At 30.2% G+C, this 15,436-nt stretch overlaps 1 protein-coding gene across 1 annotated transcript in view; it reads right to left on the reverse strand.

The window, feature by feature from the left end:
- Window positions 1-3,732: 3,732 nt before the first annotated feature.
- The window catches only part of LOC134715897 (uncharacterized), a 32,712-nt gene continuing 21,008 nt past the window's right edge, over window positions 3,733-15,436 (reverse strand). Inside the window, exons 10-15 of the mRNA XM_063578442.1 lie at window positions 12,426-12,530; window positions 11,742-11,829; window positions 11,075-11,172; window positions 9,442-9,522; window positions 7,424-7,501; window positions 3,733-6,686 (exon numbers count right to left, since the gene is read on the reverse strand). Of these exons, the coding sequence (XP_063434512.1) occupies window positions 5,811-6,686; window positions 7,424-7,501; window positions 9,442-9,522; window positions 11,075-11,172; window positions 11,742-11,829; window positions 12,426-12,530 (1,326 nt within the window). The 3' untranslated portion in view covers window positions 3,733-5,810. The remainder of the gene's footprint in view (window positions 6,687-7,423; window positions 7,502-9,441; window positions 9,523-11,074; window positions 11,173-11,741; window positions 11,830-12,425; window positions 12,531-15,436) is intronic.

The following is a 15,436-nucleotide window of genomic DNA, read 5'->3' on the forward strand; positions in this document are numbered from 1 at the left end:
GGTCAAACGTTTGCCTGGGACAGAGAATAACTTAAAAACAAGAATGTGTCCCCAGTACACGGATGCCCCATCTGCACTATCATTTTCTATGTTTAGTGGACCGTGAAAATAGGGGAAATCTCTAATTTGGCATTAAAATTAGAAAGATCATATCATAGGAAAGATGTGTATACTATGTTTCAAGTTGATTGGACTTCATAAAAAAATTCTTTGACCAAAAACTTAAACCTGAAGTTGGGCAGACGGACGGACGAACTTAGGGACGGACGCACAGACCAGAAAACATAATGCCTCTCTACTATTGTAGGTGGGGCATAAAAATCTGTTTCAAAGTATACTTAATTTCTGTCCCCTGGCGATACTGAGTTGTGGTTTCTAAAATCATGGATCATTTCTATTCACATCATTAGAAGATGGCAACAATTTTTTTTCCCTCAGGTGGCTTACATGTTTTCAAAGACTTTGGTGTTGATGGCGTATCTTTGATATTAAGTGTTAAACTGTTAACTTTGTCGTATATTTCAATATATCTTTGTGCATATTCTATTCTTAAACAATAATGTTTAGAAATCAGACACTTTGACCGATAATGGTTTACTTTAATAAATTGTTATTTGGATGGAGAGTTGTCTCTTTGGCACTCACACCACATCTTCCTATGTCTACTTCAGTTCTGTTGAATTTATTCATCACATATTCACTCATTGTGAGTAATCATATCTAAGAATCATATAACAGTGTGGATGCTCATCAACCATTAAGTTAAGCCACATAAAATATCATTATCATATACTTTGAGTTTTCCAATACAATTTGAGTGGTTTCAAAACCATTCAATTTCTTGTATTTAAATTCCACACTAGTTCTCATTCCTCTAATACAGCAACTGCCAATTCGAAATTCTTTTACAACCATTAAGTATCTGCACTATTGTGCCACTGGCAGCTGTCAAATATTAAATAAGCAACTTTGACATGAAATGAAATAATGAATATAGAATATGCTTATTATAGTGTGAAACTTTTATACACGCTGGTAAAGCTGCAAAACTCAATTACTGCGCCCAGAATGTTTTGTTTAATACTGCAAATGTTGATGCATCAGGTATTTTGACAAAGAACATATCCCTTCAGTTGTTCTGGATTAAGTATATTGGGGAAATCATCAAGCTTAAAAAACTGAAGAGCATGAAACAGTCTCCTAAGCAGCCTTTAATTGATTCAAAAGAATACATTACAGTTGAAAAACGTTTCATAATTATTTCAATTCGGTTTTGTATAACTCTTCAGCTTCAGTTTTCACCAATTAAATGGTCAATTATCATTATGTCTAAAAACATTGACTGATGCAATTATTTGCTTTCGTACAAGTTAAGAGAAAAAAATGTTCAAATGCTAAGGAAAATACGGTATTACCTATTCAGCACATTTAAAAGAACTTACAAACTTTGTACAACACACATACTGTAATCAGCACATCTATAGAGAAAATTCCAGGGAAAAAATGTGTATTTCATAATTCTATTCTTTTCCATATTTGCCAACTTACGAAAGTTTACTTTGAGGTTGAGAATCAAATTGATGTTTGGCCATATGGTAGATCTATTAATTTGTATATTTACTTACTTTTCAGGCCTGTACAATGCAATTCTATATTTTAACTACACCTGAATGAAATCTTTCTAATGGCAGCATACCAAATAATATCAATCAATGATCAAATAAAATCAGTTTTATTGATAGTCATACATTTTGAATCACTCAAACTTTGGAAGTTATAATTTTTAAACTAGAAATGTGGGTCATACCTCCCACATCATGCTTCTTGGTGAATGTTTTTATTATTTGTTTTGTTGGTGTTTTTTTTGGGGGGTGCAACTTTCATTAATTCGAAAGTTTTAAATGATCCTTTAATTTATGCATAATAAATAACTAATGAACTTAGCTAATTTCATCAAATTGAAAAAAATATATATAACTGGAAAATGGAACTCTGCTGCTACTTAATATAAGACTTATCAAACTCAATAAGATATGAACTTTTAATTCAACAATTCTAAATGAAATCAAGTTTTTTCTATTTCATTAAAAATTAATTTTGAATAACATTTAAAATGTGGCAATATAAAAATTAGAAATTCCATAAACTAAATTGAGAATCATAGCATTCACGCCTAACATAAGAGCTAGTGCAAGGTTAATGTAGACAAATGAATATATGTATGCATGCTATGTCATAAGTGTGTCTTCCAATAATTAGGACAGCAATCATGTTTAAAGAGTAAAAAACAGACAAAACAAGAAATCATAATGGTACAAATTAAAAAAATAACAAAAACAATTTAATTTTATACACATTAAAACAAACAAAAAGCCCTCTAACGAAAAATATCAAACTACCTGTTTTCTCAACATTTTAAAATAATCTTGAAAAGCTCTGAAAACCACAAGTAAAATATAGGTCACAGTGCATTATGCAGGGACTGTAGGCGTTAAATACATAAAATACCAAAGTTACTCCAGCATGAAATGTAGGGTAAAGTACAATAAATGCTGCTGAACAGATTTTGAATTTTTGAAATGTAACTTCTATTTGTTATACTTTTTTGAGATATCTGAAAGTTATGTTTGAAATGTTAGTCATTGTATCCATAAAGTCTGAAACAGATTGGTAAAGTATTTTTGTTCAATTACATGTACTACAGATTTCTGAAAAATAAATCTACTTACAAAATTAATTCAACCTGAGATGTACACAGAACAGGGTGGGTGAATCTATATGTCTAGTTTGATATTCAAATTTATACCTACATCTAAAATCTTTGGTTTACATTTCAAATTTGCAGAACAAACACTCCTATTTATTACAACATAACAACATTAAAATTAATGTCAAACATTTCAAATTCAAAATTTGTCAACCCATAAACTTTATGACTCTAATACATCATTTATTCAAATATGTTTATCTAGTTTAATCGCTTCATTAATCTTTAATATAAACTCATCTGTATAGTATGTATATTTTCAATTGAGTACTATGACAGTCCATAATTAATCAATGTGGAATCATACATCAACACAGCATGTTTTATAGCGGTGGTCTAAAGCTCTTGAATATCTCAACACTTTCCCTCCACCTCTGAAAGCTTACTGTCATCCTTATTAATAAGTTAATACAAATATATCCAAACCATGATTTGACCCAGGTAGATGACTAGGTATACCTTTTATGTTTTGTGCACATTTTTCTGACTTCAAGCATCCTTCCCCTTTTCAGGGAAAATATTCAAATGGGTCTTCAGCCCCTCACCCCTTTTAAATATACTTTAAACTTATAAAAGTTATATAATCATATGTACATAGATTATCAGAAAATTTCATGAAAAACATTGCAATAAAAAGCTATTCTTAGTTTGTGAAAACTGGTACATACATACAACATACAATAAATTTCTGTTATAGGATATATCTGTGAATAGACCTTTAAACTCTGAGTCTGTTAAAAAAATGTTTTGTGGTGTAACTTGGTTGTTCTTTTGCTCATTAGACTAACACATTTGTATCTTTTAAAGATTATTAAGAAAAGGCAAATTAAGTGATCATAAAATCCAAGCATACTGTGCAAGAATTTTAAGGACTTATCATTTGTCGCTTAGTTTAACACAATTATACACGGAACATAAAAAAACAAAATCCATTCATCCATAATATTATTCAGTGAAATGCACAATCAATACTTACTTTATCTAATCAGCACCAACAAAAACAGAAAAAATATGGAAATAATACACTATTTCCTCTCTTAATTAAAGTCATCCCCATGAACACATGACAAAATTATATTTTTCTCTAAAACATATGTATACATAAAATCATCCCTCTTAAAAGTGTGATAATTATTTAAACTTTATAAATTTGATTTTAATGTTCTCATTAAATTGCATTTATTGTACATCTCATTCAGAATTCATTATGAGTGACATGATAATACATTGATCTCCCATAATAAAAAGGGTTTCAGTTTTACCAATAATCAAATGATTTTATAATGCAATACATCAAACCAGCTATAAATATTTAAATAAAGATATTTAATGACTAGGACATTCTATGAATTATTAATAAAAATGTATGATATTCTCATTAAAACTTGAAAATTATCATCAGCATTACGCGAAAGATCTACTTATGTTATAAACTAAGATGTAGAGGTGAATATATATATGTGTTAAGGCAAGATTGATGCTTAAATATAATGATCCAAAAATGTGTGTGCAATGATTATCCATTATCATTTATCAATAATTGGACTTTATTTTCAATTATTAACCAACTTACTACAATATGTATAGAAATGCCCATGCTTTATAAAAGGAAAATTTCGACATCTGGTCATTATGAACGGAGAAATTGCTGCAGCCAGTCATTACGAGATCTCAGTCATGCATTACGAAATCTCAGTCATGCATTACGAAATCACACCCGTGCATTACGAAATCACAGTCATGCATTATGAACAGATGAAACGGGACATCGATTAAATCAAAATGTCGTTTTATTTCTTTAAATAAGTGTGACATTTTTTTATTCTTTTTTAAACTTAATTTCATAAAAACAAGTTTAAATGACATTGTTTTGTAACGACTTAAAACGGAAATATTTCACAGCCTTTTTCGAGTACGACTTCCGATTATTATCACTGTTTTATTTCCGTTGTTCAATCCTCAGAATGCAGACTTAAAATAGTTAAACTGTCTGATTTATTCTTCCCAGCTACTTTTTATTTGCTAGATGAAATGATATTAAATAGCATAAAATTAAGTACTTGGATGAGAAATCAGAATTTACATCTGACAGTCACAATGACAATGTTGACTAAAATTCCATGCGAAAAGACAAGTTGAAGTTCAGCTATGAAATTCCTGTATCTTCTTCACGGTAAGTTTCTTACTCTTTGTTTAATCGAAGAATTAAAACCATTTTTAAAAAAGAAATGTTATGAAACGGGCTTTTCTGTACTGGTCCTGTTGTAGTGTGTGGATAGCTGTATAATTTTGTATCCGAGACTCGAAGACTGTTCTTGAATGAAGTTGCCATTATAGTTGGTTAATAAAAGTATCAATATATGGACTTTTTCATATTGGCCCTGTAACATGCCCTTGATATTAATAATGGCCTCGGACAGTTGTAATGGCCCTCGGCGTTGCCTCAGGGCCATTACAACCATCCTTGGCCATTATTAACACCTCGGGCATGTTACAGGGCCAATATGAAAAAGTCCATACATTAATACTATATTATAAAATAATGCTTCTATTTATACCCCCTCACTTGCTCCCCAAATTTCTTTTTAAAAGTTCAGTAATATACATTTTAAATAAAATTTTGAATGTAGATACATTGAATTTTTTTCAAGAAAATTTTAGGATAAAATCTATAATCATGAAAGTACATGAAAGTTAGCATCCGTCAATAAATTCATAAGCACACGTTTTAGAAATATTCTACACAATCAATATACACAGCTCTAGCTAACCACAACAATATGAAAATTTCCAGTCGGAAATTTTTTTATAACTTGTATAAAATTATGAAATACCCAATTCTTATGGTTACTGAAATGTCTAATTCAAAATACAAAAGTTTAGATGAAATTCATTTCTCAACTTTTAAACAAAGCATAATTTTTCAATACATATCATGATGTTAAAATAATTTAACAAATCGTTAACAGATACGCATACGGTAAACATATCAGTTATCGTCAATCATTCTTGCAACTTAAAAAAACAGGGTATATTGTAAATTTCACTTATGTGTTTTCTTATAGTCAGAAAGTAGTCCACCTCTACCTTTTCCTCTTGTCTTTTTATTATCAGTGCTGTATCCCCACATATTGTACTGAGGCGTACCCATGCTGACTCCGAGTCCTAGCATGCCCCTCCCCATGCCTTTCTTCCTTGTCTGTTGCATACCCATACCCATACCCATACCGACACCCATATCCATACCCAACCCTAAACCCATCCCTGAAGGATCACCCCATGTATAGTCATATCCTTGGTAATTGTATAAGTCAGGACATTCATCATAGCCACGAAAGGCTCCAAGATGTGCTACCTCCTCACCCCTCGGCATATCTAATACGCCCAGATCAGTGTTTGGATTGCGGTATCCTCCTAAATGAGCAAATGTTTCTCCATCATACTGATAATCCTCTGCCCCAACATAATTCCCAGGTCTTTGGAACTGGTCAGGATTAAATCTAGCAGGGCTGATTATTGGTTTTTTACCCCTGCCACGTCCTCTCCCAGTTCCAATAGCACCTAGTTTAAACTCTTGCCCAGGTTGCGGTTGATTGTATACAACTCCTTCCGGTATATTCCCACCTCTTTTCTCAATGTATAACTGACTAATTTCATCTACCAATTGACTAATGTTTGCCTTAGGCTTCTTTGCCCATCTTGGCTTTGATTTATTTTTTACTTGTTCTTTTTCTTTTTTCACTTTCTCTAAGTGTTCTTCAAATTTGAACAATTCTGGTCTTCTTGATAATTGAAATTCTGGAATTTTGATGTCTTCATCCATTAAGTCCTGCAACATGTGAGGCTTCAACCATAAACAATCACTTGTCACACCATTTATATATGGAGATGACCGCTTGTAAAATAATAATCCATCAATCTGAAAATATATACATTTTTGAAAAAGCATATAAATTAGATTCTCAATCCAACCAACTCTAAAATAGATGGGAGGGAAGGAAGGGAAGCTTTCCTTTTTTCATTGCTGTGTGTCGTTTATGGTTGTAAGTCCCTTCAATGTATGATGATGTATTTTTATTATTTTAATTGGCAGGGAGCCATTTGTAAAGGAATAAAAAATCTACACATCATACAAATCTTGCTATAAATGGTTTAGTCTTGATTCAGTCTCTAAAAACAAACCAGAATTTTCTTAACTGCCATTAAATCTTCCATATTCATGAGTTTTGATTGGGTTAGTTATGTTGAGAAGCACTGACCTTTTTTTTAAGTTAATCTTAATAATGCAATTTCATTAAAATTGTTTTAAATCAAATAATACTCATTTTAAAACAAGTTATATGAAAACCATCTTTTTAATTAGAATGTTTTCAATCCAATATTTGAACATCTATCTATATGTAACTCCAAGATTCTTGAGCTATTTCTATCATTGCTGATATTAGATGACATAGATTTTGCAAAAACAACTTTTTATTTTATCATTATTACCATTACTTATATGTAGCATTTCCAGAAACCATAATAATTAATTACATTTGTGTACAATTGTTAAAATAAATCACCAAACAAATTTCTAAATTAACAGTAACTGAAATAAAACAGAGGTTGTTCTCTATTAAATATTTTTATGGTGAATTTGACTTGTTTTTATACCTGATATGTTACAGTATTCATTTCCTGTTCTATTGCCTTCTTTGTACATGGAACATCATTTACCATAACAAAATTGTGCTACAATGATAAAAAAAATAGTACACAAAATTAACTGAAATCATTAATTGCTAATAAAGAAAGACATTTCTTATGCACATTGTAACACTAAATAATCTGATGGATTGTATCATTTTGACAGTAATGTGTACTATACAGCAAAACAGGATCAATGTCCTTTGTTAACAACATAAACTTAAACTATTATTAATCTCCCAAAGTTCCTTTCTATACAGAATTTTTGGTACTTGTGCCCTGTTTTCAGCTCATTAGAATAAATGATGATTTTTCTGTTTTCATCATGATCATATTTAAAGGAAGATAATGACCTCAAATCTCAAGTCAATCCAGTTCAGATGCCAATAGTCCTTCAAATGATTTTTTATATCTAGCATGTATACTATATTCAATATTGACTAAGTTGGTGTGATGACTGGGTCATGTTTTTCCATGAAAATATGGCAAGCAATTACACACGATTTGAAAAAAAGGGGAGTTTATTAAACATTTTCTAACAGTTACAAAAAGATTTATTAAACATTTTCTAACAGTTACAAAAAGATTTATTACACATTTTCCAACAGTTACAAAAAGATTTATTAAACATTTTCCAACAGTTACAAAAAGATTTATTAAACATTTTCCAACAGTTACAAAAAGTGTTATTAAACATTTTCCAACAGTTACAAAAAGTTTTATTAAACATTTTCTAACAGTTACAAAAAGATTTATTAAACATTTTCCAACAGTTACAAAAAGATTTATTAAACATTTTCCAACAGTTACAAAAAGTTTTAAAAAGATTTATTAAACATTTTCCAACAGTTACAAAAAGTTTTATTAAACATTTTCTAACAGTTACAAAAAGATTTATTAAACATTTTCTAACAGTTACAAAAAGATTTATTAAACATTTTCCAACAGTTACAAAAAGATTTATTAAACATTTTCTAACAGTTACAAAAAGATTTATTAAACATTTTCTAACAGTTACAAAAAGTTACAAAAAGATTTATTAAACATTTTCCAACAGTTACAAAAAGATTTATTACACATTTTCCAACAGTTACAAAAAGATTTATTAAACATTTTCCAACAGTTACAAAAAGATTTATTAAACATTTTCCAACAGTTACAAAAAGTGTTATTAAACATTTTCCAACAGTTACAAAAAGTTTTATTAAACATTTTCTAACAGTTACAAAAAGATTTATTAAACATTTTCCAACAGTTACAAAAAGATTTATTAAACATTTTCCAACAGTTACAAAAAGTTTTAAAAAGATTTATTAAACATTTTCCAACAGTTACAAAAAGTTTTATTAAACATTTTCTAACAGTTACAAAAAGATTTATTAAACATTTTCTAACAGTTACAAAAAGATTTATTAAACATTTTCCAACAGTTACAAAAAGATTTATTAAACATTTTCTAACAGTTACAAAAAGATTTATTAAACATTTTCTAACAGTTACAAAAAGTTACAAAAAGATTTATTAAACATTTTCCAACAGTTACAAAAAGTTTTATTAAACATTTTCCAACAGTTACAAAAAGTTTTATTAAACATTTTCTAACAGTTACAAAAAGATTTATTAAACATTTTCTAACAGTTACAAAAAGTTTTATTAAACATTTTCCAACAGTTACAAAAAGTTTTATTAAACATTTTCCAACAGTTACAAAAAGTTTTATTAAACATTTTCTAACAGTTACAAAAAGATTTATTAAACATTTTCTAACAGTTACAAAAAGATTTATTAAACATTTTCCAACAGTTACAAAAAGATTTTTATCTTAAATTTCGTGGCAAGTAGGAGGGTGTGGACAATTTACCAGTGCAATCTAAACAAGCCCAATTATGATTATCATCAAAATTAATGTCATTACCAAAATATCTGACTATTTCACCTATCTTTCCTTAAAACCTGGTTCAACACTTATCACATTTATAACTTACTTCATTTAACTTTGAAACTTTATCCAACCATAGTCTCTCATCATTCAGTCTTTGTTTCAGCCAGAAATATCGGAAATCAGCCTAAAATAATAAACAGAAATGACAATCTTATCATATCAATACAGTATTCATGGGAATCTTTTACTACTTTGATGGTCAACTCACTCTCTCAATTACGATATCAAATGCAGGTTAAATTCCTGAACTGAATGTGTTAAGATTGAAATGAAAATTTTCCTATTCCCCATTTGAGTAACTGTGCACACCATCTTTGTCCCTGATGCTGGGTTAATGACTAAGAAATTAATAAATATAGTTTTTTAGTAACAACTTGCAATGATTTTTTCAGTGCAAAAAGTCTATACAATTGTGTGCTTCTTTTCAAAGAATAAAACACTTGTATTATCATATATATACTTAAAAGAATAAATCTTGTCCAATATTTATAAGTATAATCAAAAACAATAAACTATATCACTTTAATAGTCAATGAGTAAACTATTATAGAGGTTTTATTTAACAGTCATCAGTGAACCATTTTACTAAATTTAAGTAATAACTCATTAAATTACATAATAAGCATTTAAATGTTTTTTGAGGGCATCAAGGTAGACCCTGAAAAGGTGTTCAAGGATTTCTGAAGGAATTGCATACAAAGGAGTATGTTCGATAAGGTCCTAAAATGGCCCACTATTTTAGCGTAAATTTCAAATTCAGATTTATCGACCAATATCAAGATAAATTACAGCTAATACATTGACTAGCTCAGATATAAACCATTTTTTGAAAATTTTACGTTTCTGCGTTTCATTAGGACGTCACAAGTTGTACTCAGATTGATTTTTCACAAAAAAATCAATGAAAATGGGTAAATTACCATAAATAATTGGACAGGAAACATAGAGCGCATGCGTCGACAACAAAGATCTTTTAAAATAATGTTTGTGAAGACATTTCACATGTCTTATTTGATTCTTAAGCTTGTCGACGCATGCGCTCTATGTTTCCTGGTCCTTCATTTGGTTGAAATCTAGCTGATTTTGTAAAATTTCACCAAAATCCCTTATTTTGACCTTTTTTGGATGTAAAAATCAACGTGTTAGAATTAAACTTTCACAAAAACAGTTCTGTTTAACTTTCTAACATGTCTTTAAGGCAACTTAAAACATTTATTGTCTTGTATCTATGAACTTTATAATTGGGGCCAAATATGGCCCTTACCGAACTTACTCCTTTCTATGGGAGATTAAGTATAAATATATCTAAGCATTTAGCTTATAATAAACATTCTATGGGTGATATGGCATCTGAAAAATACCATCCAAAGACATCCAACCAAATATGTTTTTTTTCTTCAGGAATATCTTTCAAGAAGGATAACTTGTAAATTAAATACCCATTATATACATTATGTCATTTTTACAATATACCGTATAGCAGTTTATATTCATGGGTGTAAAATTTCAGTTTTTATTTTGGTTGATTCAAAACTTTTATTAATAACTTTGCATGTACACTTTAAATTGGCATAATTAATTTGACAATTTTTTTGTCTCAGAGAAAATAAGCTAAAATTTACATTATGCGAAAATAACCTGCTTTACGGTATAATTAACATTTAATGGTAAAGTACCTCACAATCCTGTAGACTTTGATCTTTCCAGTACATGACATCAATAATATAGAATGTGTTCTCACTTTTATTATATATACAATCCAGGATACATGAACCTGCATAATAGAAAATCATTATATTATCATTTTATTATTTCTTAAAAAAAACTTACTTCGCAGGCTCACAATACCTCATACCATATTTTGAGCTTAAGTGATTGCTGAGAAAATGTGACAGGAAAATGATACTGACAGGAAACAGGGATTTATGGAAGGAAAAACAGATGTTAACCACTATATTCCCTCCTTACTTTGCAAGGTGGTTAAATTATTCAGAATCAGAAAGTAACAGATCGGTAACGAAACTTTACAATAACCCCAAAATAACTTAGATGTGGCAAAAGATGCATTGCTCAAAATTTTATAATTATATTTTTTTATATCAAAACCAAAGATCACTTTTTGTTTCCTAATGTTAGGCTAATCACAGAAAGTTATACAAGAGAAAATGATGACTTACGACCAATTTCAGGTTTTTTTTTAGAAAAGAGCAACAGGCATGCAAAAATACTATTTCCCAGTTTTAAACTTTTCTAAACCCACATTTATATATAGTTTGAATATTTAGTAGTTGATTATTTACCTTTTTTGTGATATAGATAATCTATTAGGCAATTTATACTGACCTCTGCTGTTACTAGGATTGCCTCCAGGAAAAAGGGATCTAAATTCATCCATCACCATCCCCATCTTATTCTGTGAGCAAGTTGTACCCTAAATTAATCAGTAGTAAATGTTTTACAAATGTAATACAAATATATTGTATATACAATGTATATATATATATTGAAGACCTATTGTTGACCTTCTGCTGTTGTCTGTTCTATGGTGGGGTTGTTGTCTCCTTGACACATTCCTCATTTCCATTCTCAATTTTAACATACTGAATATATTTCTTTTTAAATGTAAGACTTATGTTAAACAAATAGATTGAGAAGACATAAATTCGTATTGTGGGATTGCTTTCTCTTTGAAATTTGACCCCCATCTCCTTCTATTTGTATATATCAAAGTATAGATCTAGCCCCTTGAATTGACCTCCATTGATGGAAAAACCAAAATAAATTATTTTTCCTGCAGGTAAATATGATAACTTTTTTCACAATTATGTGCATGGTGTTTATCATTAAAACAACATGTGTATTAACAGCATAGAATACTCTAATGAGGCCCTGACCTTTCATAGAAACATCATTATACCTCCTCCCTTAGAGTAGGGGTATAATTCAAGGGATACAACATTCATTTACCATATACCATACCCATAAATATATTATTTCTTTTCTATGTATTTTAATGGAATAGCCTACCATTCCAGACATAACCATTTGTCTTTTTCCTGTTGGACAAGCTATCATAAACCAATCTGTCTCAAATTTCTCTGGTAAAGCTGTCATCCATTCAGACTGCATCAGCTAAAATATAAAGATATTGAGGTAAATACTCAATATACAAAAGAAATGCTTTAAAATATAAATGAAACTAGAGGATAGTGATTTGAGCCATCACACAGGGCACAACTGGAGGAAACAAGTACATTGTGATATTGAAACTTAGCTTATACCCACAGATGGAAAAAAGTTTTTCTGAAGCACAACTGAATCAACCCCTAAGTGATTTTAAATATGAGAGTTGATACAATTTCTTCACATAAACATAGAGATTGTAAAGTTGAATTTAGTTTTGATCATAAATTTTTCAGAAAAGGTAACCTGTCAGTAAAAAAATAATCTGGAGATGTAGGTTGGAAGTATAACTAGAGGCTCTAAAGAGCCTGTGTCGCTCACCTTGGTCTATGTGCATATTAAACAAAGGACACAAATGGATTCATGACAAAATTGTATTTTGGTGATGGTGATGTGTTTGAAGTTCTTACTTTACTGAACGTTCTTGCTTCTTACAATTATATCTATAATGAACCTTGCCCATTAGTAACAGAGAAAAATATTTGGTAAAAATTTACATAAATTTACCGAATTAATAAAAATTGTTAAAAATTGACTATAAAGGGCAATAACTCCTTAAGGGGTCAATTGACCATTTAGGTCATGTTGACTTATTTGTAGATCTTACTTTGCTGAACATTATTGCTGTTTACAGTTTATCTCTATCTATAATAGTATTCAAGATAATAACCAAAAACGGCAAAATTTCTTTAAAAATTACCAATTGGAGGGCAGCAAGCCAACAACCGATTGTCCAATTCATCTGAAAATTTCAGGGCAGATAGATATTGACCTGATAAACATTTTTATCCCATGTCAAATTTCCTCAAAATGCTTTGGTTTTTGAGTTATAAGCCAAAAACTGCATTTTACCCCTATGTTCTATTTTTAGCCGTGGCGGCCATCTTGGTTGGTTGACCGGGTCACGCCACACATTTTTTAAACTAGATACCCCAAAGATGATTGTGGCCAAGTTTGGATTAATTTGGCTCAGTAGTTTCAGAGGAGAAGATTTTTGTAAAAGATTACTTAGATTTATGAAAAATGGTTAAAAATTGACTATAAAGGGCAATAACTCCTAAAGGGGTCAACTGACCATTTCGGTCATGTTGACTTATTTGTAAATCTAACTTTGCTGAACATTATTACTGTTTACAGTTTATCTCTATCTATAATAATATTCAAGATAATAACCAAAAACAGCAAAATTTCCTCAAAATTACCAATTCAGGGGCAGCAACCCAACAATGGGTTGTCTGATTCATCTAAAAAATTCAGGGCAGATAGATCTTGACCTGATAAACATTTTTACCCCATGTCAGATTTCCTCTAAATGCTTTGGTTTTTGAGTTATAAGCCAAAAACTGCATTTTACCCCTATGTTCTATTTTTAACCGTGGCGGCCATCTTGGTTGGATGACCGGGTCACGCCACACATTTTTTAAACTAGATACCCCAATGATGATTGTGGCCAAGTTTGGTTTGATTTGGCCCAGTAGTTTCAGAGGAGAAGATTTTTGTAAAAGCTAACGCCGGACGACGACGGACGACGGACGACGGACGAGGGACGCCAAGTGATGAGAAAAGCTCACTTGGCCCTTTGGGCCAGGTGAGCTAAAAATGGTCTATTCTATGATCTTATTTCTTGATCATGAAAAAAAAAACATTTGTCAAATTAAAAACACAGGACCTCTGAATATATCTAAATGTTGGTCCAAACAACCTAAATACTATCGGAAAAATACAGAAAACTGGGGAAAAAAAGGGAATTTCAAAATTTTGCTCTTGTTGCTTTCCCTTGATGATCATGAAGAAGCTTCTGTTAAAATTTCATTGAAAAGCCATGAAGTTTTGACAATGTTATAGATGTAAATAAATGGGGGATTTGAGACAAGTGCCTGTGGGTGACACATGAAATTACAAGCATTAATTTAACAATGTTAAGCAGTATATTTGGCATCTGACATAACAAAAAGCAGAATTTCCACATCAATATCATTCTTCAGTTTAAAAAAAAAGCAACCACAAAGTGTTGAATCACTTCACAACATTATATTCATCATATTATCCTATCAAACAACTGTATATGTTGAATGAGCATGATGACTTACCATATACTCTCACCTTACATTGTTTCTTGAACTCTGACCCAGATATTTTGCAGAGTTTAAATATTCTCATTGCTTTTAATTGTTTTAGGTTCCATGTAAGCTACATGGATAGTAGATTTTTCTCTGTATATCTGTTTGCAAAACATGTATGATGTATCATCCTGAGTGTATGTTTGCAAAGTGATCTTGTGGAGAGTTGATTTGTTAGATTAAAATATAACTTTGATGCACTTGTTTAGGCGAGCTGTTTCTAATAGATATGTGATCAGTTTTTTTTTCATAAATGGCTAATTTGTGTATGAGAAAATCACACTTTTTGTAATCTATAGTGAAAGTGTATCATCTAATTTAAGGATGTTCGCTTGTCATGTTTTGGAATTTTTGTCAGATTTTAGAAATTCTCTGGTTTTATCCATTTGTATGTCTTAAAAAACTAGAGGCTCTCAAGTGCCGGTATCGCTCACCGGATTCTTCTTGGGTTTTTGAAATCATATTCTGTAAATTCAGAAATTATTGCGTGCATCTATTATTGCGATTTTGTTGTTTTTGACTTAAATGCGATTTTAATTTTTACGATTTTGAGTAAAATTCTTTTTAATTCATACAAAATATTTCAAAATGGGAGTTTTAATTATTGCGTTTACAACTCGCAATTTTCGCAATAATTAAAACCTCGCATTAATTTCTGAATTTACAGTAAAAAAATACAAAATTTGGCTAAAGTAACAACACAACCTCAAAAGGAAATGAACATTCAGGCTATGT

Source organism: Mytilus trossulus, chromosome 4 (genome assembly GCF_036588685.1).
Source record: "Mytilus trossulus isolate FHL-02 chromosome 4, PNRI_Mtr1.1.1.hap1, whole genome shotgun sequence".
NCBI lineage: Eukaryota > Metazoa > Mollusca > Bivalvia > Mytilida > Mytilidae > Mytilus > Mytilus trossulus.